Below are 22,628 nucleotides of genomic sequence, written 5' to 3' on the forward strand. Positions count from 1 at the left end.
ACTACATCTCCCGCCGCGCCCCGCGGGCCGCCGCTGCCCGGGACTACAGCTCCCATAGTGCCCACGCCGGCCTTCTCCAAGCGCGGCGAAAGGCCTGGAAAGGACCCGAGCTCTGGCGGTCTCATCCAGCTCCGGGCCCGGCCCGGCCCGGCGGTGAGCTCTCCGCAGCGTGGCGCGGGTGGGGGTGGGCAGGGGTTGTCTGCTGTTTCGCTGGGACGAGCTGGGCCGCGGTGGAGCCCGGGGCGGGCGGCGGTGCTGTTGGGCCGGCTCACCCGCGCCGCTCGCCTGCGCTCTTCAGCGCGGGTCTCCCGCGGGAGGGCCGCGGGCCCGGCCGGCCGGCGCCAGCAGCGGGAAGGCGGCCTGGGGGCCGGAGTCCCGGCGCGTCCCGTAGCACGGCGAGAGCCGGCGCCGGCCCTGGGCCGCGCTGAGGGGGGGGAGGCGGGCCGCCCCGCTCGGGGGCGCGGACGGGCGGCGCTGATGTCCCCTTTCTCCCCGGCAGAAGGAGATGGCAGCGTTGGGCAGATCCTGTCAGGGCATTCCCGCGGGTCCTGCCGTGGAGTTCCCCCAGGCTCCGGCCGCTGCCCCGGACCGCCACGGTCCGCAGTCTGCAGCCGTCGGCCGCGACCGTCTCCAGCCGCCCGTGGTGATAATGGCAGGGAGCGGGAACGCCGGTGGCGATGGCGGCGGCTCCTCCGGCCTGTACCTGCCGAGCAGCTTCGACGTGGCCTCTCTGGCAGCGCTGGGAAGTCACAACGAGGGCCCGACGGTCGCCCCGGTGGGCTCCTTCACCCGCGCGGCGCCCGCGCCCGGCCCGCGGCAGCCCCAGGCCCACGGCCAGTAAGTGCAAAACCCGCGGCTGCTGGAGACGGGAGGGAGCGCGTTTCTCAGAGTGCCACGAGTTTTCTTTTCAAGGCGGGTTATAATTTGTTTTCTTCTGGTAGTGTTTCACTTGTACAGTGTTAGCGTTGCGTTGCGCCCTTCTTAGGGCCTTGAAGTTTGTTGGTGAGCAATGAAGGAGCCTTCTAAAACGAAAGAAGCATGATGAAGTTTACCAACATCTTGACATGCTTTTAAGTTCCTTTTTTTACTTTTTTTTTTTTTTTTACTTTTTTTTTCCCCCCTCCCTCTTGTTCTTTCTCATATGTGAGCACAAAAAACTTAAATTATTCCGTAAAATGTGGTTGCTTGGTCCTGTTTAATTTGAGTGTGTCACTGTGAGACAATATATTAAGAGACTGAACTTGGATCACGTGTTGCTTCTTGAAGCATTTGAATTTTAGCAAAAAATGGTCTTGCCCCTCATGGAAGAATGAATAACGTGAAGGAGGAGAAATCAGCACAGAATTTTGCTCTGAGAACTGACTAATTACAGTCTCCTTTGACTTCTTTGGAACAAGATGGTCATTTAGTGTCCAAAACTTCCACTCCCTTCACAGCTGGTGGCATACTGCAACTGTTGCCCTTCACTGCAAGGGAAATTTTAAAAGGGAGGAAAATATTGTTTGACAGTCTCACTGTCACTGGAAGATATAATTAGAAGCTAAATAACCATTTGTTTTTCTTTTGCAGTGTCTCTATTCGCTGTGGAAAGAAGCATAAGCTAGAAGGGGAGGCAGAAGGGTAAATTAAATTTGTCTTTTATAGCCTGAAAAATCTTAATTTGCTTTTTATTTTCCATAAAGATTTGAGATCTTTAATCTCAATTACATCCCACCTACAACATATGCCGGAAGGGAACTTCTGTCATTGTTTCCATTTGGAACTCTTCCCCTGAACTGCACATGAGCCCAAATCCATTTCAGTTTACCTAATTAATTGTGTAGCACTGATTTTTCTTGCATAGGTACCCAAATTTTAATAAGAGCATTGTGGATTTATTTTCCTTGTGGAGGCTGTGTTTCTGTATTGTGTCAAATCTGTTGAAACATGGTTTGTTTTTTTTTTTTTTTTCCTGTAGAATGCCACATTTCTGTTTTGACAACTGTAAACTTATTTTGTTTCCTAGTTGTCCTGTGCGGAAGAAGAGACTGACAGGAGCCAAAAATTGCCCTTTGAATCCCAGCACTGAAGAATGGATTCTCTGTGCAGGTCAGCAGGCAGCTGGGGAGGTAGCAAGTCAGTATGGTGGCAGCGGTCCTGAAACTGCCATGTTAGAAATTCCCTGTGAAGAAATGGAGCAGACAATGGGGGAACAGCAATGCGAGGTTGCTCGCAGGAAGCTTCAGGAAATTGAGGACAGGTAAATGCAGGGATTAAAAGACTGGCTTTGCTGAGCTTTCCCTTTTTTGGTGGGCATTAAGGGGTAAATCTGGCACTTAGCAGTGTTACAACACTGCTGTAAGTCTGAGATGAACCTTCTGTTCAAGTGACTTCTTATTCAGCTACGTTTGGTCCTATGAGTCTTGGGGCTGATGCTGAGCAGGAGGTGCTGAATAAATAACCACCTTTTCACAGTCATTATGCAGCATCCGTAAACCATCATGGGGCTTCATGCTCTTTTGTGAGTATCCAGAGCTCAAATTTTAACTGATGTTATCTGGTCAGACTTGAGCTCAGCTTTTTTCAATCAACTGCACCTTGTTCTGTGATGACTTATTCTGAACGCTGAAGACAGATGTAATTTGACAGCGTAGAGAATAGCATGAACCAGAGAGATCTCTCTGCATATTTGCAATAAGACTGAGGTTCATCTTGCTGTTAAATACAAGATAGCTTGATAATGGGGAGGCTATGGGCAGTCTGTTGCAATCATTTATTAAATGTACTGTGCATTCTTACCTTTGAAAGATCTCTGGAAATGTCATGTGTATATATCAGTTGATTGCAGTTAAGCTAGTATTCCGAAATCTAAAATGACCACTGTAGTTTTTAGAAAAGCCAAAAGTTACATAAATTATAAACCAAGATTTTTTTTTAGATGATTACTCCATAGATGATACATGAAGGGAAGCAAGGTACTGTTAGATTTTTTTTTTTTTTTTTTTTTTTTCCCCATGGGTAAATCAGAGTAGTGATATGTCTTTATTATCTGGCTATATCTGCTTTACAAAGTCTGCTTTGGAGCTCTGAGGATTGTTCCCCATCCTTCCCAGCTACTCTGCTAAATTTTCTTTAAAAGATTTACCAAAACCAAAGGAGATATCTCCAGTTAGCTCTAAATGCTTTAACTTTTTCTGCCGTTTCAATCTCTGAGAAACTGGTGCAATGTCGTTTGAGGTTAAGAACTGCATTCAGTAGCTTTTCAATAATTCTCGAGCTACAGGGAATTGAGCAGGCGAAGCTACTGCCGAACTGAGACTCACTCTTGTAATGTGACTGAATCGTACAGCTTCCCCTGGAGTGAACTTACTTATTTTCTCTCAGTGTACGTCTGCATTGCGGGCTGCTGGATGGTGCAGGGATAACAAAGCTAGCTCGGGTACCAGAAGTGGTATAGCTGCTCAAGTGGCTTCTTCGGGTATATTGGCCCAAGAGAGACTCATGTTAACGTGGTCCCGCTGCTTCTGGTACCCAGCCTAGGTCAGATATGTGGACAGTACAATGCAGTGCGCGTAGATACAACTGTAGTCTGCAGTGGATGTGCCTGTTAACAGTATGCTCAATAGTGTTTATCTCCCTCTTCCCCCTCCATTCCTAGGATAATTGATGAAGATGAGGAAGTTCATGCTGATGGAAATGTTAGCAATCTGCCCACTCTTGTCCTGTCAGATACCCTTAAGAAAGGGATGAAGAGGGATTTTGGTGAAGTCCTGACAAAGAAAATAATAGAATCTATGTAAGTTCTGGAGGAACTCATGGTGCTATTTAGCTAACACATGCAAATGAAAAAAGATCTAGTCTCATGTTTGTGGAGATGTCCTTAATGACTGCATGATGCAGCCAGTGTTGTATAACAGACCATTCATCTGGTCAAAAATAGGAAAAACTATCCTAATGTAAATGAGAAGTGTAACTATAGTCGTCATCAAGCTGTCTGGTTTGTACTCCTCATTTGTACAGAGTGAAATTTGTTGAATAAACCATTATATCTTGATTTTTATATATGTGAGTTTCCAAAGAACGTTGTCCTGAAGTGTGACCGACAGTGGTCATCAAGTTTGGTGGAAAAGAAACAAAATACAGGGTTAGAAGTAGAAGTAATGGAACCAGTCAAGGAGGTGGAAATATAATAGAAGAGAAAGGAGGGGGGAAAAAAAAAAAAAGGTATATGCATTCTGGAATATAATTCCAGGCTAGCACAAAGCATGAAGATACTCACTGATCTTCTGCATTTATTAGTTGTGATTGGAGAACTTAAATTTAACTGAGACTTTGTCCCTTCTAGGAGCCGTCCTTCTATGGAGCTGGTGCTTTGGAAACCTCTCCCTGAATTTCTCACAGATAAACTGAAGTCTGTTTCTGTTAAGAACTTCAAGCAGCAGAGTACAGAAGGGTGTCAAGCTAAGCAGTCAACACCAAGAGCTGCTTTTGACCCACGGACTGAAACGTTCCCTGAATCACAACAGACTGCCATGTCTCCAGATCCGTATGCTAGTTTGGGAACCTCTGGGTGTGCAGAAGAAGAAATGGAGTTGTAGATGCCAGATTTTAGACTGGAAGCGGTGAGATTCTGGTGTTTTTTGTTGCTATTTTTTTTTTTATTCCCTCTTTCTTTCTGGTTTGATGTGTGAATCTGAAGTTTTATTGCTTGGTTTTGGTTTTCCTACTAACAACCATAAGAGCATGGATTGGTCAGACGCAACATAAGGAAACTGAAAAACCCCAAGATTTCTGTACTCCAGTCTGTTAAATATTCTTGTTTTCACGGAGAAAGGTAATCCAGAGGCCTTTGGAACAAGGAAGTAGCTTTCCATCTTGCTTAATGGTGAAATAGCCTCTTAATTGTCTTGGTAAAGTATAAAATCCAAATACCGAATGGAAGTGTGGCTTAAGCCACATGTTTCACTCACTGAGCCATTAAGACTTGGGTGTGCGTGCTATGCTTGGTTAGTTAGTTTAATCTGAATAACAAAAAGGTACAGAAAGGAAGAAATACTTTTGAGTCTAGTCACCATAGAAAAGCAATCCCTATGGAAATAGCACTTTTCACACTATTTCATCTGTGGCTGGTTTGTACTCGAGGTAAAGTCAAATGTAGAAATTACACATTCTACAGTGTGGTAGGGAAAGAGTGTTGTAGCTGAGCATAAGCCTTTTGCTTTGTAGAAAGTAAAACCAGCTGCTAACTTGCAAGATATCTCCTAACTTTAGTCATTTTTGTTTCATTGGCTCCTAAATTGTGTCTGTGGATTTTTGATGCCCCTCTCCCCCAAACGATACAAAGTCTGGAGAAAAGTGGTTCTCAGCCAATTGATTCACATTTTACATTGTGCTGTGATTCTTTGTATGCATCGAGTTGAAAAATCAGTTGAAGATAGTGTAACTTTTTATTAAATAAATGATATCCTTTTAATTTTGATAAACATGGTAAGTAAATTGGATAACAGGGAGCTGATTTTCTGGCATAAAGAAGGTCAAATGCTGATTATCATCTGTAACCAAGTCCCAGACTTCGAGACTGCTAGCATTGGTGGTGAAGTAAAGATGCTTTTCTTCTTCCTGAGAGAATCTAGACTTAATTTCAGCCAGAACATGTGCCATTAACATAACGTCACATAGGTTATACAGATGTATGCCAAAAGAATTTTGTACCCTGCTTTGTACCCTGTACCCCCTAAGAGGAGTCCTTGGTGAGCTATTGCGTGTACTTTTCCTCAGTGCACAACAGTTACATTATGCTTTAGAACCCCTAAACAAAGCAGAGAATCTTCTCTTCTGTTCTTAAGTCCTTGAGCTTTCTCAGAGATACCTGAATTGAGACTTTCTGTAAGAAATTCCTTTCCAAGTAATAGGTTCTGTTCCGACACTTAGCATCCCGGTCTGTTTTTGACATTTTGCTAACATAAAGAAGCAAGTACACAGTAATGCAGCTGTTTGCATAAGAAAATCTACTCTTCCTTTGCACAGCCAATTGATAATCTTTGTGATGATATTTTTTGCTGTTGAATAACCTATAGTTGATAGTTTAAAATCAGGCTTCTCTTTTTGCAGTCATCCTTTCTTTTCTTTTGGCTGACAGCAGAAGCTTTGTTCAAAAGATACCTGTTTGTAAAATCCTGTCTATCTTGCTGCTCTTGTTGAAGGTTGTGTGAAATAAGCTGTCTCTTGCTAAAACATTTCAGAGCTTCACTAAAACCATTCCAGCATTTGAACAGGTATTACTCTGGAAACCGGTGTGTAACTTTAACATTCTGAAACTTCTATTAAATTGGAGAACGTATGCAGTTTTATCTTGTTATTATGTCTAATTTCATTTCAGAGTCTGCTACAAATCTCTTGCATGTACTGTGTAAAATTTTTCATGTATTATTAAACTGCTGAACACGCTTAAAATCTACAGCCTTTGAACATAAAGTAAAGCAGTACAGTTTGAAGAAGGCTGTAGTCACTGCAGGTGGAAAATATGGTGCCTCCAAATAATTACCTGTTTCTGAGCTTGCAGGATTTTAGTGGCAGTTCAAAGTTGGAACTGGTTTAAGTGATAGCTCTGAGTCCTAAATAAACTGAAAAGAAAGGATAAAATGTAAAAATTTGATGAAACCATCTCAGCAACATTAAAATTGCAACAGAAAATTGTGGGAGGCCTGAATACATAAAATCTAGATTGCAGGTTTTTTTCCTCTGATAAATTGCCTATCAAATTTGCAGAAGAAGAAATTTCTGTAGATAGTTTTTAAGCGTGCTTTTTTCCTGTTATGTTTGTTCCAAAAGTTGACTTTCAGAGGTGTATTTTCTTTTAATCATTTGATGCAAATACAGCATCACTGACATCTGTTATTCTGCCATCTGAAACAAGAATGTAGTGGTGGACTGTTGACAAAAACCATGAGCTGGGAAAAAACTGTCCAAGGAATTTGTTTTGGTACAGAAAACATTTTTTTCTCATAATTAATTTCTACCCTTGTGATAGGACAGAACAGGGTTGAATTGCTAAAATTGATGGAGGAGAAGAGTGAGTTGGAGCAGGAATCGCGTATCTAGGAGGCCTTAGAAAGATTTTTGCTATAGCAATCACTTGGAGAGGGTAAGAGAAAACAAGCTACTAGGTGTTTTCAAACTTCCTTATTTGTAATAGTTTCATTTGTTGTTGGCTTTCTTAAAAGACTTTTATTAAAGCTCTTTACAAGCAGGATGGCAAATGTGGTGCAGTATTAGAAAAACTTTATTTTAAAATATGGAAGATCTGATTCTGGTCTGTCTTCTCTTGGGACCAAATCACCCTTCGTATGTCAGTTTTCAATAAATTTTCTAAAAAACTTTTTAGATGCCTGTGTTTCATTCCTAATAAAAGTGAAAAACCTTGAGAGCGTATGGACAATCCTTTAACTGGAAGGTAAAATATTTTTCTAGCCTAAGGCAGCCTTTTAAATTAGCTAGATAGTCCCAAGGGCACATCACTTCTTTCCTCCAGTGTTGAACAGGCCAGGAGGGAACAACAGCAGGGTAGAATACGCCTGAAGCTGCCACAAGGGAAGAGTTGCTATAAATCTGTCATGTTCCAAAGGCCTCTAACAAAGCAGGGCTACCAAAAGGTGTTGCTGTAGCTTGCATTTTCAGATATTTCATTTTACTTCAGACAAGGAATGCCTAGCTTGCTTAATTCTGTATAAAGTCTAGAAATGTGTGAATGACGAGAGTTTTAAAAACTCAAATTTTAATTTTCTTTTATTGGAATGTAACACTTTACTCTTTTAACATCTTCTGTTTGAGATTTTCAGGCAGCTGAAGGATAAAGATGGGTGTGCTAGAGCAGTATTACCTTTGCTGTCAAAATGAGGAGAAAAACACTTCAGATTTATATTTAAAAAAAACCAACACCTACCTGAGGTTGACTTGCTTAAATTGTACTGTGGATTTAGACAAGACTTAAATACTTTTCCAATGCAGAGTTGGACAGAGGAAAAGGATAGGGTAAAACTCAACCTGTTAGGATTGTGTAAGGCTGTCTTAGAGGCTCCTCAGGGGCTGGGAGATTGTAGAGATGGGAGGAGTATCTTAGCCAGCCCTGTGGAGGACAGAATTTATTTTGGCATGGACTTGGAACGAGACTTGTAGTAGCTCCAGAGCCTGTGTCTTGCATCAGTAAGCTAGAGCAGATGCATGGCTTCCATCACAGATTATTTATTTAATCTACTACTACCTACTTATCCCTCTAAATTATGCCTTTGACTTCTAGGCTAGAAAATGTAGAGCTCAGTTTTAAATAAAGGAAACTTCTTTCTTACATTATTTCTGCTGTACTTAAATTCTTTAGTCTCATATGAAGTTCCAATAATACTGCCGCTATGGATCAAGTTCTCACTTCTCCATTTGCTTTTTGGCCTCACAACAACATATATTAGGTAGTAAGGATCCTCTTGCAGTCATCCCTATTTTACAGCTTGAAAGTAAAATAACTTATTCTCAGACTAGAATTTTTTTTTCATTTAAGTTTCTGCTATATTGCACAGCTGCAGTTTTTACTGCCATCCAGTATTCAGAAGGAATGCATTATTACAAGCTAGGTTAGTCAAGTTTGTAATCCAAAGCAGTCCTGTCACCTTGAAGGTTAGTGGCCAATAATACCCTCCTGCTCAATCCCCCATTTCCTTCCCTCCCCCCCTCAAGTTATTTTTGTCAAACCTTAATGCAAAACATGAACTGGCACTGAAACCAAGAACATTTGTGCAAGCACCTGGAACAGCTCACACTTTCAGTATAAAATTTCAGTTTCTTCTCTGTCACTCCCATCCAAGCACTTTTAATACTGTGATATTGGAACAAATATTCCTATTCTATGCATCAGGAATTCCTGTGGTAACAGAATCTGCACCTTTTTCACCCCGTGTATGTCTCACACTGCTTCATGAACACTAGGCATACCACTTGAAATGCATCCACCTTCACTCAGACCAGCCAACAGGAAAATATTACAGAAGTTTTATTCAGACATCAAACAACTGCCACCTGCATTCCCTACTTAGGCTGCAGCTCTGGCCATCATACAAACCCACAGACCTCAGACAGAGTTCACAGCATCAAGTGCTCCCAGAAAGAAGCTGCTGGAGCTTCCAGCTGCATACACCATCAAAGTGCTGCTGGATTGGTGCATTAAGGTGGCATAAGGACAAGACAGAGAGACCCCAGCTGTTAAAATTCCAAGTTCTGCAAGACCCGGATACTCTCCCCTCCCCACTGGAGATCCAAGGCAAAAAAGGGTCAGTGAGCTGCATCGCACTTTAATTGCCAATACAGTTAAATATTAAATGGACAAAGCAACTCTACAAAGCAAATGGAAAACAAGCATTTACATAGTAAATCTGTAAGATGTACAAACTATTTTGTTTGACCCAGTTGTCTATACATTAATATCTCACTGCAGTTTCTTGTGTTAAAATTATTTTAAATGGAAAACAAAATGAACACATTCAGGTTCATGTAAAATTGGCAAGTTACTGAGAAACAAATTTTCCTCCTTCATAAGCAACACTGATGGGGCAGGGGAGGACAGGACCCTAGGCTTCTTCATACCAGGAGAAATGCATTGGCCATCACTCCATCTACTAGCATGAGTAGAAGTGAGCAACACTTCTGAATACCTTTGAATTCCCCCTCTCCAACATCCCACAGGGGCATTATCCTGTTATCCTGCCAGGATAGTTATCCAAGGGGAGTTAACACTACTGAGTCAGACACTGATCAGTTGGGGAAAGAGTTCATTGGCAAAGCTATCCTCCCAAGCACGGTCAGTGTCGAGCGGAGAGGACATGTCACTGAAGGGCGACAGGGATCCTTCATATCCAGAGTCATTACAGGCATCCAGCAGATAGCTTGAGGCTGCAAGGCTACCATGAGAGGAAAGCAGATGAGAGATGCCCAGCTCAGGCATGAAGCTGTCTATCGGTTCCTCTTTCACAGAAACTGTGAGCTCAGGGACAGCTTTGTCTTCAGATGGAGAGAGAGATACTTCCTCAATTTTCACTAGCATATTGGTTGGGTTGCCCATTTTAACAGGAAGCTCCAGTATTAGGGGCTTTGTGTACACATGATCAAATCTTATCAGTTCATTAATGGCCTCCAGCTTAGTTGATGGGGACCCCAAAGAAGGAGAGGGGGAGGTTGGTATGGAATTTGTTTCTCCACAGATCTCTTCCTCCAGCTTTTCCAGGCACGTTGACTCTGAATCAGCATATCTGAGAAAAATCTCTGGGTCCAGACTGTCCAGAAAGCCCAACAGGAGATCAGACTGCAGAATGAAATATTGTTTTAGAAAGACAGCCTACTACTGTTACAGCAAAACATGTCGTGGTTTTGTTTAGTGGGGGGGGGGCTAAGGTGGTACGACAAACATCAGTTGTGATATCTATAAACCCTCATCTGGAAGTTAAAATATGCTAATGTGATTATAGAACTAGGAGTTTTATCAAGACCACAACTGTCAGAACAAACAGTTAAAGCAATAACTAATCTTTCAGAAATTCTTTGTCCATTAACTTTTTTGTAAGGGTACTAGCCGTCCCCAAAAGCTTCTACATGCATTTGATATTTACAGCCTCTACTAGAAACTCCTCAAAATCTCAGGCCCATCAGGGACAGACACCACACTACCTGCTGGCTCCACAGAGCAAGTACCAGAACCTGGCTTAGGCAGACCTGCATATGACCAAAGCTGGGGGTTTTGGTTTGGTTGGGGTTTGGTTTTTTTTTAATCATCCCCGCCCCCCCCCCCCCCAAAAAAAACCAACCAACCAAAATCCCAAAAGAACAAACAAAAAAACCAACCAAAAAACAAAAAAGGTCAAAGATGCCTTTCCTCACATTTCTGGAAGTCATTCATAAAGGGACAGGCTTTAAGTTTGAACATCTTTGCTAAGTGCTAGTACATCAGCAAAATGATCAAGTTTGTTTTCAACAACAGTAAAAGCAGAGTATGCTTTTTGGTATTTGTAAACTTTTGCTGTAAGAGTTAAGAGACTGTTTCAGGCAGTATCCTCTAAGATTTTACAGAAACTGGACTTGCTTAAGTTACATGAACTCCTACACTCACTGGACACAGCCTAACACAGCTGTTTTGAGCCGCAGGTATGGCATTCCAAGACTCGGAAAACAAGCCAACTATGGACAATCTTCAAGTGACTTCATAGCAAGAAGTTACAACACTAGTCTTAAAACCACAGTGGTTCTGAATTCTGTGGGCATTTTGGATAGGCATGGATGCTCACCTCTGCGTCTGAAGAGTCACTGCCATCAGAATCCATGTGAAAGTTATCAGAAATGGTGACTGCTGGGCCTGCACCTGCTGCAGAGGAACACGTAGTCTGAGTGCTGCGGACTCAGCGGACCCGGTCACCAATCTAATCTCATCCACCTGCGATTCCTTCACAACCTGTGCCAAGGAAAAAAGAAAATCCAGTCACTCACCACAGATGTCCTGGCAGCCAGCACAGTACATAATCTTGAAGATCATGCTCTTCCTGCAAAGGCTTCCAACATTAGATTCTCCACTTGCTTGTACAATACAAACCCGAACAGAAGACCACTTCCAAACTTGGCTCCAGCTTGCATACACATGCAGATTTATTTTGTTTGCCACTTTTAAATGATGGCCTGACCCTCTCCACTATACCCCCCGTTCTTTTGAGACAGGCGTAAGTGACTAAGCTACTACTTCACTTTAGAACATAACGTAGGAGAGCAGATGAAATAATCTTAAACCAGCCTGGAACTAGTCAGCTCGCTGTCTCCCACACCACCAGTGACACCCACTTCAGACTCGGTACCCATCTGGTCTGCGGGAAAGCCGCCACTTGGAGGACGGGAGCATTTCCGGCACAGGACGCACCCCTCCCGGCCGCGTGGCCGTTTCAGCCCGAGAGCGCCCAGCGGGGCTGCTCCTCCCCGCCCACCGCCACGCAGTTACAGCTCTCGGCGGGGTCTGCCGAGAGAGGGAGACGGGCCGCCGGCGCGGCAGACGGCTCACCTGGGACTCGCTCTCCTCCTCCGTCTTCAGAGCATCTAAACCCAGGCGGCAGCGAAGCTCCTGGTTCTCCAGCGCAAGGCTGCGCGTCCTCTCCCGCAGGAGCTGGTTTTCCAGCAGCAGCTTCTGGTTCTGCAGAGAGCCCGTGAGCGGGCAGCCGCAGCGCCCGCCGCCCCCGCCCCCCGGGCCCACCCAGCCCCTTACCTCCCCCTCCAGCTCCACCACCTGCTGCTCCAGCTCCGTCATCCGCGCCTTCTTCCTGTCCCGGGCGCTCTGGGCCGCCACGCGGTTCTTCAGCTTCCTGCGGGGCAGGGGGGCCGTCAGCCCAGCGGGGCCCCCAGACGCCGCACGCCCCCCACGCGGCCGGCCCCCGCTCACCTGCGCAGCGCCTTCTCCTCCGGGCTCAGATGGGTGAGCCGCTGCCGCTTGCGGGCCGGCTGCGAGGCCTCCGGGCCCGGGGCGGCTCCTGCCGGCAGGACAACTGAAAGATGCCGGCCGGCTGCGGGGCCGGGGGGCTCGGCCGCTTGGCCGGGGATGAGGAGCAGCCGTGGGGCCGCGGCACCGGGCAGCGCTGCCATAGCCGGCGCGGACGGAACAGGAGCTGAGACACTGCCCGGCACCGGCACCCGCACCCGTCTGCGCTCCCTTCCGCCCCGCCCGGGTTTCTACCATCGTGGCTCTTCCTCATTGGCTGCGACGGCGTGACGATCAGCCCAGATCAGCCCGTGATTGGCCTGCGGCTGAAAGCAAGGGGGGGAATGAATTGCATCAGACGAGGGTGCCGGGGGTGGTGAGGTGGCGGAGGGGCGGGGCCGGGCCGGGCCGCTCCGCTCGCGGGGCGCCTGGGAGCGCGGGCTCCTGGCCGGCGGCCAGGCGCGGTCCGGTCCGATCCCGCCCGATCCGATCCGGTCCGATCTGATCCGATCCGGTCCGGTCCGGTCCGACCCGGGGCCCCGTTCAGGGGCGCAGGGGTCTGTGCCCGGCACGGCTCCCGGGTTGTGCCCGCCCGGGCCTGGCCGTGCTGCTGCGGCGCGGTGGCCTCCCCGGGGAGAGGGGGCTCGCTGCCGTTGAGGAGTGTCTGCAGGAGGGACCAAGCACCCTCCGAGGCCGCGATGCAGTTACAGCCTTTCTGTGGCCACCTTCCCAGAGGCGAGCTGTCCCAGAGCAGTCAGGAGCAAGATCCCAGGGAAAGGGACAACTTCTGTGGGAACAGAAGTGCCAAGAATGGAGCTATAACATGCCATGCGAATGGGCTAAAAATGGGCTAAAAAGAACAAGCAGAGAAGAGGTTAGTGATCGATGAGCAGAACTTGCAAGAGAGCATGCAGAAAGCCCTCAGGGGTTGTCCTTTGAATCCTGCCTGGTTCTTGAAGTAGAGGTGCCGCGTGACACGCGAAACCTGTGCTTTTGGTGCTGTTTGACAAAGGACATTACTGTACCGTGACGGGTTGGTGTCCCGTCCGAGGTGTCTCGGGCCCAGTAAAAGCTCTGTAGGCAGAAAGCCGTCAAACGCTGTGCAGCGGGCGCGCAGCTGTTGAGCCGTGTGCCCTGCACAGCCGCCTGGGCCCGCGCGTTCTCAGATCTCGAGCTCAGCTCAGTGCCCACAGCTTTCATGCTTTGCTCACGGCAGTTGCCCACGACCGGAGTTCTTTTGAAATGTTGAAACTTAGGCTACTTATGTTTATTTCTGAGATCCATTTGTACATTGGATTTAAAATAGTAAACATGTTAAACAGTACAGGAAAATCATGATCTTTAGAAGTTCAAAGGCATTGGTGTGCTGGTTTGGCATTACTCCAGTGTTGGAGTTCTGCCAGGCTTTCATGATACAAAGAACAAACTCTGCATTTTAACGTTTGTGTTTGTTCTTCCCTTACTCACTGCAGCGTGACACTTAGTTAAAGCTGAGAGTTTGCCTTTCTACTTTGACACCTTTGTGAAAAATATGGCAACTTTTCGATAAGCCTTTTAGTCGGAGTGCAAAATGTTGTTTGTTCTAGTCCTGCTAAGCCCCTCAGATACCCATCACGGAGAACTATCTGCTTCTGCTTTGTATATCTCTTCTGGGTTCGAACTCATCTTTCTTCTATAATTCTAATTCTCAATTGAAAACTTTACTGTTTTCTAACAAAATACAGGTCTAGTATTAATACATCTTTTTCTGATTTCAGACATTCATTCCAAGTAAGTTGCACATTTTTTTACAACAAACAAAAATGTTGAACAGGCTGCCCTGCTTGTGCTGCTTTGAGATATTTATAGTATACTGCTGAGATTAGCCATGATGTGCTTTATCATATAGGTATCCAGATTTCTTAGCATTATGGTTGAAGAAAAATCCTAACTTTCTGTCTGTATGTGATTTAGTTTTCCTATTTCATTTTATATGGAACCAGAGCAAAAGCATCTTTTTTCTTTTGCAACAAATAGTTTTGATCATGAATAAACCTCAGAAGTGCAGAGACATATATACTAGTAGTGGTTCATGAGCCACTTCACAGTGGTATGTGACCAGGCACAAGACTGGAAGCTGCCCTTGGCACTGGTGGTGTCCGCCTTAATATACTGAATATATTAATGGCATCCATTAACATGTCTAGTGCTGGGAAAGGAAGGGCATGACACTCTCTAATCTAGTCCCGTTGAATAATTTTAGTAGCATTGTTAAGACTAGCTGTGATATAGTTACTGAGAATACATTTAGGCTCACAAATATTATGTTACCACCATTAGGATACATAAAGTCTTTTATTAAGTATACGCTTAAGTCACTGGGTAAAAGAGCAGCAAAGAAAAGTTCAATAAAGCTGGTCTTGCTTTTCATCAATCTTTAATTAAAAGACATTAATTCTGGTTTCCTTTTTTTTTTCTTCATACTTACGGTTTCCACATTCCAGTTTTTGCAGTTTTCTTTTTTTTCAGTCACTGGATTCAAGCCTGTGATCCACATGACTGTTCTCTGGTTACTCAAGAATGCTTCTCACCCTGCCTTTTAGTTCAGCACCACCATCTATCTAAAGGATGTGACAGTGAAGATACTGTTGGCTGTCCTGCCGGAAACAACACTGGTTCCTGCTAACGTAGCTTTACGTTCTATGCTCCAGGTGGCCAACCCACCAAAGGAAACAGTTTTGTTTAACAAAGGTGGAGAGGCTTTGCCCTTGTGTAATATCAGATAAAGAGAAAGAAATATGAGTTGAATGTTATCTACGTATGAAAAAAAGGGGGAGTAGAGGAGGGAAAGAAAAGGGGAGAAGAGGATGTAGAGGAAAGATAGTTTAACTAACAAGCATAGTCTGAGAAAGAGCTTGTTTGCCCAACGTGTGTCTGAAAACACTTGGAAAGTAGCCCTGCTGTCAACAGCTGGAGTATTCCCAGACCTCTATCGGCCGATTAAATGAGAAAGGGAACCGTTCTGCAGCCTAGAATGAGGTTATTCCAACCCTGCAATGTTTGCAATGAACTTTGTATTAATTTTACTTATTCTTAAATTTCATCATGCAATGATGGGATTCATGAGTGCATCTCAGAATTCTAGTGGTCTCAGTCTTACGGTGGAAAGTAACCATTAGCTTTCTGTAAGAGACTCTCCTAACCTAGTTGCTGAGTTCATCATCAGCTGGAGCAGGGGAAGAGTTTCGCTTCAGCCACGTTATTCAGTTGTCTGGGGTACTGGCAACACTTCCTTCTAGTCTTAACAGTTCAGGCTTTTTGGAAACATACATGGGGTTCATGCAGCTCCTCTTGCTCTGAGTGGAAGGGTTGCACTTAATTGTTTTAGTGGGTGGGGACAATTTACAGGCAACGTGATAATAAAGAGTATAGCACTTTCAGGCAGTCTGGCAAGCCTAGTAGGAACAGTGACATACCTTTTCTTCAGAAAAAAGGTGATACTCCTATAGTGTGAGGAATTACGCAGAATCCACATGGAGCTGCTAACATATCCACATGCTGTAGGAAGTGATGTTGGCTTTGCCTTCTCTTAACACTGCTGCAAGCAAGTCCTGCAGAAGGGTGACTTTTTTTCTCAGCTATCATCCCTTCTCCATTAAGACTCCATGAGACTCTGCCTCATTGGCCTCTGTGATTGCTTCCAGTGTACCACCAGAAAAGTGTGGAAAAAACCCAGTGAGTCCAACTTTAAACCCTGACTCTCCTGCAAGCATCTTACAAACATATACCTTGCATTCCAGTTCCATGTCCTCATTTTCCACCCACAGACATGACTGGTACTTGTTACTACCCAGAATTACAAGGAACAGTGGGTAGGTCTGCCGCAGTTCCATCTTAGGTGTGTGTTGTGGGCCACAAGCATAGGCTGGAGATTCCTACTTTGATCATCTTTATGGCTCAGTCCTCTGACCTATCTGATTTTGTGGTGAGGGAGAGATCCCTTCTCACTTGTACCTCAAGTGCCTCCTGTTACAACTGTTCTTCCAATACCTTCAGAACTTCATGCTGGACTTCTGTCTGTATTTTCCCCACAGTGATGTCGTTGCCACTACAAGCAGCATCAGTTGACTCAGGCAGCTTGTGTCTTGTGACAGAGGTCACATGCCCTCATAGTAGGCTTCTCTGTCTCCCATCCCAACAGAATCAGTTCTCCCATCACCATAGTCAATGAATCCTTGCTTCTGATTCACAAGAGAAGTCTGAGTTAACTCAGACAATGCTGCCAGTGTTTCTGGAAGAAAGATATTCTGAAAGTTGGCTAGAGGTTGGGCCTTTTACAAGGCCTTTTTTTTTTCAGGAAAAGAGGGTCTCCCTTCACTGTCAGTGGAGTTCCTAGCAGCTGTAGACACTGAAGCCTACCTTGGAGCTCCTCTGGGCAGTTTAGTGGCCTTGCCTGCATTCAAATAGGTTGTGCCCAATTCCAAGTTTAGTGGTAGCTTAGTAGCAATCCATTTCATGCAGTACCTCATAAAAAGGCAGGTGGGAAGCACTCTGCCCAAAGACCAGTTGCAGATGCACATATAGCAACTGATTAATGTAATTAAAAAAAAAAAAAAAGGATGAACCTCCATTGTTGCCCTCTCCTGTAGTAACCTTTCTGCATCACAGATTTTTTTGGCAGCAAAGTCATCTCGTGTGTGTGTAATTCCTGTGTTAAATGTTACAGAATCCAAAGTGGCAGATTTTTCTTAACAAGGTCTAATGACAGATCATCTCTTTTTGGAGTGGTAATAGTAAATTTAAGATCAAGTAACCTATATAAAGAGCCCAGGATGTTCCTTGCATCTACATAGTATCTTCTTTTCCCTGAATTCCAATTGCATTGTAATTCCCATTTGCTTCATTTTGTTAGACCCCTCTGAAACTCAGTAATTCTCTAGTCTCAGGCAAGACCAGAAATTAACCAACATATATAATTTTGTAATGTTAAACAGCAGGAGTGTCAGTGCAGAGGCACCCTGCTAATGCCCCCTGTCAACTGAAAGCTGATCTCCTCCTCCCATTGTTGCAGAATGCTGATTATAAAGAGAAAGCCTACCTGTTTACAAGGACATTCCAGTATTTTGAGATAACAATCTCTTGATTTGATTTGTTCTGTTGGAGTGAGAGCCAAAGAGACTGGAGCACACCACTCATGGGAATTTCAAAGAAGACAAGGTACCTACACAACAGTAAATGGAAAGGCTTGCTTCCCAGCAGCCCTGTGCTACTAATTCTGTAAAAATGAAACATTACTGGAAAGCTTTGCAAACATTGGTCATGTAAACAGATCTTTATACATAGCGGCTGCTGCCCATGGGAGGGTTTATGTCATCTGCCAGTCCCTGAGAGACTCCACCTGGGAATCAAACAGCTTGGATCAGCGGGGCAGGGAAGCAGGCTCAGGTCGGGGAATCTGGTGGGCGCCACAGCTAGCTGATACATGAAGGAGTCCTACAGGTCAAGGGGAGGTTGTGGTTGTTTCGGGCTTTGTTGTTCTGGCTTCTGTTTCCAACCAAGTTGCCTAATGTTGAGCCGATTCTCACACCATTCCTCTATCCTTGACTCTACTTCACTGCCTGGATTCCCTTTCCCTTTAAAAGGCTGGCACCTGTGTGGCTTGGCTGTGGTTTGTCTGACTGTAGTACCTCTTTCCATGCTGTACTCCCCTTTGGCTATTTTCTTTCTAGCTTGGACCCAAGCACCTGTTCCCCTGCAAAGTTCTCTTCATAGTGCTGGTTGGAAAATGTGGACCAGAGATTTGTGCAGATTATGCAGGATTTGGAGGTTCTGGGAGATGCTACATTTCATCATATTTTCCAAATAGAATTAAGGTCTTGGCTAAACTGTAGGATAGAGTTGTGTGCTGTAAGTTCTGTCTTTAGGTGTGATGTTACTTCAGAGGTATTGTGTCCGCTTTTGTACACTGACACATAGGGATGCATTGGTGGTGGTAGTCACAAGTGAAAGAAAAAGGTAAAGGTACTACACTTAGCTGAGATGATGCCGTGAGTGCATCATTGGGGGGTGATGCTGCAGAATGTGCTTGGGCAATACAAGAGACCGAGCTTGCTGTTTTGCTGTCCTAGTGAACTGGCAGCCATGTTCTGGATTCCGTGTAAGTATTTAATGTGTTGAACAAGCTCTCAGAGGAAAACAGCCGACTGTTCAGATCTCACATGCCTAAAAGCTCCTGTTCCAGTAAGTTTTTTTCTGTTTGCACATCCTGGTTCAGAACTGGAACCTCTTCTTGGAAAATACTCTGGGAGGTAAACAACTGTGCTTAGGAAAACTTGGTGACTACTTCCTGTTGGCCAAAGCTCGCTCTTCTGTGGAGCAGTGCCAGCTTTTGAAAGGAAATACCTTCTCTTATTTCTCAGTCATTCCCTAGGCTTTGAAATTCCTTTAGAAGTTCAGAGCCCCTGAGAGTCCTGGCAACTTTCTTGTTTTGTAGTTTTGAAATTATTTCCTTATATTCTTCGATTTGGATGCCTTCATCCAGTTCTGCCTTTGCATGCAGAAGCCTGCCTCCAGCTGTTGTCACAAGAGACCCGGAGTGAAAAGAGGCAGAGGAAAGTTATCAGGAAATATAAAGTTAGGAATCAGTTCTCAACATAGACTCAGCAGGACCCAAAATGTGAGGGGTATTGTCAGTCTGTCTCCTGCCTCATACCTTTTGGATTTGCTGAATGCTCTGAGGGCACAGGGTAACAGCTGGTGTTCACAGAGGGCCGAGTCTATTATGCGTCCTTTCTGGCAGCCTCATTTGTTTGCTCTGTTAACACTTCACTTTAATGATAACTCTTATGTAAATGGTCAGGGACAGTTGAAGCCCTTTATATACTAATTAAAAAGATCATATGCTGGTACTTAAAGGTGTAATAGTAAATTTAAGTAGTGCTTTAAGGTGATTAATTAAAAGTGCCAGTCAGATTTTGTAACCTAGGCAAGTCTTTAATATAACAGATAACCTAAGATGAAATAGAGTAAGTAGTTGCTTAACTCACCTTCACATGAATGAATCAGTTGTTAAGGTACGAATCCCTTCCTGTTAGCCAGCCACATTTTAAGAATGTTTTTTGCTTATGGTAGTCAGAATTGGTGAAATCTGTTTGCTGGATTTAATCATAGGAGCACTTTACATTGCAGGCTTTATCCATTGCAATTAGTGTTAGTAGTTGATACATTATATGCTTTAATCATGTGTTGTTTACATATTGTTCACTTTAAATAGTGTATTGCTTGAAGTAAGGCTGCATGAACAGCAACTCGTACTGTATATTTACTCCAGAAGCACTAGTAACAATGTTGAGTTAAATACAGAAGTGTCAAAGTTTAGATTGTATGTAAATATAATTCCCAGAAATATGCAGGGTGTGTTATTTACATTGGATGCTTCTTCAGTATTATGAGTGAAGAAACTGCTAAGCGCTGACATAATGAACACATAAAATTAACAGTAACCTAGGATTTAGTGGGGTTGTAACTGAAAGTGAGTGACTCCACCCCACCTGAAGTGCTGTGTCCAGTTCTGGAGCCCCCAACACAAGAAGGACATGGACCAGCTGGAGAAGGTCCAGAGGAGGCCACGAAGATGATCAGAGGGCTGGAGCACCTCTCTTACGAGGACAGGCTGAGAGAGTTGGGGTTGTTCAGCCTGGACAAGAGGAGGCTCCGGGGAGACCTGATAGCGGTCTTCCAGTACCTCAAGGGGGCCTACAAGAAAGGTGGGGAGAGACTGCTCAGTAGGGCCTGTTGTGATAGGACGAGGGGTAATAGTTTTAAAATAGTGGGGGGTAGATTTAGATTGGAAATTAGGAAAAAATTTTTTACAATGCGAGTTATAGAACACTGGAACAGGTTGCCCAGAAAGGTGGTGGGTGCCCCATCCCTGGAAACATTCCAGGCCAGGTTGGCCGGGGCTGTGAGCAACCTGATCTGGTTGGGGATGTCCCTGCTCCTTGCAGGGGGGTTGGACTGGATGGGCTTTGAAGGTCCCTTCCAACCCAAACCGTTCTATGATTCTATGATTCTATGATACAGAGCAATCTCAGGGAGGCAAGGGCACAGTGAAAGACCTTTGCACAAATGCATTTGAAGGTAGTTCTTGCAGAATGAATGGATATCGAGAATCTTGGAAAATATGGCTCCAAACTTTTTCAAATTCATTCTGTTCCCATCTGTCCTTGCAGATGGGATGATCAAACAGCATATAGCAACAATTTCCTAAGGTTATGTCTTAGTATTCTTTTTTTCTTTCTTTGGTAATATGACCTGCTGTGCCTGCATGCTTGCTGAGGACCCTGTAGGAATGCCTTACGCATGTCTGTACTCCGTTGCAACTCTCATGTAAAATTTGTATGGTATATTGGACAATAGTTTGCAAAAAGAAAAGGCTGCAGTTATCTAAATAAAGGTATTTTTAGTGCAATTTAACACATTTCAGTTTTACGGGCCTGGTTCATTATTATCTTTTCCCTTCAGTACACAATTACATGTACGGAGAGAGTGAAGGGTTCCCAAATCAGAATGTTTCCCCTTCGTACAGATTTAAGGAACTGGACATTGTTTGAGATATTGGAAACCTTGACTTTTCAAACATTAACAGAGAATTTTGTTCACAAATAATTTTTATAATTAAAGTTGTCATGGCTAGTCTGTTGGTTAATTTGGATTGCTTCAGTGTTGATTTACTTGGATAAGTTATGTTTCCAGACTTTAAATGGCAAAAGGCAAAGCCACAGCTGCATCGCACTTTTTCTTAACATAAATCTCCACTCTTTTTTTTTTCCCTTTGGTCTTAATTGAGCTGACAAGTTACAATAGTTTGTTACTTTAATTTAGAATAATTGATGATAACGACAAAAACACGGTTGTCATAAAGATAAAAACATCTTGCCCATTACAGTTGGCGTTCCGTTCCAAATCGCAATAGTAGAGTTCGACTGCATGAAAACGAAGGGGCACGGGCGGCATCTTCAGCGCAAACGAGCGTTTCTGGAGCGGTTTGTGGTGCTTCACCCGCTCCGCGCCCCGCCGCGCCCCGCCGCGCTCCGCCGGGCCTGGGAGGTCACCTGCCGGCGGCTCTCCGCGGTGCACCGCGCCCCTCCCGCGGCGCTGGCGGGACCGGCCCGTGCCAGGGGAAAGTGCTGGTGCTGCTGCAGGAACGGAAACTCATCAGGCACTCGCATGTGCCCGGGTAAAGCTCTCCGTCAGTCCTGCGCCCGTGTTCGTGCTGTGCGGTCGCACCTCCGGAGGCGCGGAACGACCGTTTCACTCGGTGAGGAAAAGGGGCAGGCGCGTACGTGGCCTTGAACTTACTGGAAAAAGGATGCCTCTTGTTTCTGTTGTTTATTACGAGGTACAGCAATTTCATTTGCCTATGAAATAAGCTTTAGTAGTGTTGGGCTCTGAAGAGCACGATGTTTAAACAGGTAGGGAATGTGGACGGCAGAGTGATCAGTTGCTGAAATCGTCTGGAAGGGCAGATGCGGGAGTGTGAATGAGACACACAGCTCTCCTTATCCTTCCTAGGGACATTTGATCTGTTACGAGGACTTCTCAGATACAGTTTGCTGGGAAAAGAAGGATCTCAAGTTTGATTTAAGAAATGCTTTAATTAAAAACTCTCTGTTGATCAAAATCTCATTCTTGCAGAACTCTCTGGTATGAGGTTGCTTCTGATACCCATTTAAAACTAGCGTAGATGTCACTGTGCTCCACAGTTAGTGGAGCAGGGCTTTTCCTGACAGAATGAGGCCAGAAGGAATTTTCTGTGGCTTCTTAGTCTGAGTTTCTTATAATAAAGGTACATAGGGTTTCATTTCAAATATTCTTTCATCAAGCGTAAATGTCATGGCTTAAACTAAAAGAATGTATGGTCTTTCTTGTTTATTAATAACTCAAGTGATAAAAAAAATTGCCATAATTGCTAGCTAAGCTGCAATAGTAACCTGTTGCCTTGTTTCAAATGGACCCTATCTGCAGTTTGAATTTATAAAGCTTTACTTTTTAGCCAAAGTCATTTGACTGCTTTTCCCGTATGAAATTTTCTATCTGGACAGACAATCCATGGGACCATGATCACGTTGAATAAGCTGAGTACGTTGAGCTTCCTAGACTCAGCTGTTCCTCAGGCTAC

General features: G+C 44.6%; 2 protein-coding genes across 3 annotated transcripts; one reads left to right on the forward strand and one right to left on the reverse strand.

Annotated features, from left to right (window-relative positions):
• Positions 1-32: 32 nt before the first annotated feature.
• On the forward strand, positions 33-7,403 carry CCDC117 (coiled-coil domain containing 117). Of its 2 annotated transcripts, XM_086761218.1 has the most exons (6): positions 33-153; positions 500-837; positions 1,570-1,620; positions 2,006-2,239; positions 3,638-3,775; positions 4,325-7,403. In XM_086761218.1, the coding sequence occupies exons 2-6, from the start codon at positions 506-508 to the stop codon at positions 4,575-4,577; spliced, it is 1,008 nt and encodes a 335-aa protein (XP_086617344.1). In that variant the 5' UTR covers positions 33-153; positions 500-505; the 3' UTR covers positions 4,578-7,403. The 2 variants fall into 2 exon arrangements, with proteins under 2 accessions (XP_086617344.1, XP_086617345.1); XM_086761219.1 differs by lacking the exon at positions 3,638-3,775.
• Positions 7,404-9,301: 1,898 nt separating this feature from the next.
• Positions 9,302-12,680, reverse strand: XBP1 (X-box binding protein 1). Its single transcript, XM_086761220.1, is given in 6 exon segments — positions 9,302-10,324; positions 11,301-11,384; positions 11,387-11,464; positions 12,059-12,187; positions 12,260-12,356; positions 12,434-12,680. Coding segments are annotated over 6 exon segments (1,146 nt in total). The 5' UTR covers positions 12,634-12,680; the 3' UTR covers positions 9,302-9,766.
• Between the last annotated feature and the right edge of the window lie 9,948 nt (positions 12,681-22,628).

Source organism: Chlamydotis macqueenii, chromosome 17, assembly GCF_036417535.1.
Source record: "Chlamydotis macqueenii isolate bChlMac1 chromosome 17, bChlMac1.mat, whole genome shotgun sequence".
Lineage (NCBI taxonomy): Eukaryota > Metazoa > Chordata > Aves > Otidiformes > Otididae > Chlamydotis > Chlamydotis macqueenii.

Excerpts from the sequence above, each read along its gene's own strand:
- CCDC117 (XM_086761218.1), top strand. The coding sequence starts at position 506 with ATGGCAGCGTTGGGCAGATCCTGTCAGGGCATTCCCGCGGGTCCTGCC. Across the intron at positions 2,240-3,637 it reads CTTCAGGAAATTGAGGACAG|GATAATTGATGAAGATGAGG; the intron begins GTAAATGCAGGG and ends CTCCATTCCTAG. Across the intron at positions 3,776-4,324 it reads AAGAAAATAATAGAATCTAT|GAGCCGTCCTTCTATGGAGC; the intron begins GTAAGTTCTGGA and ends TGTCCCTTCTAG.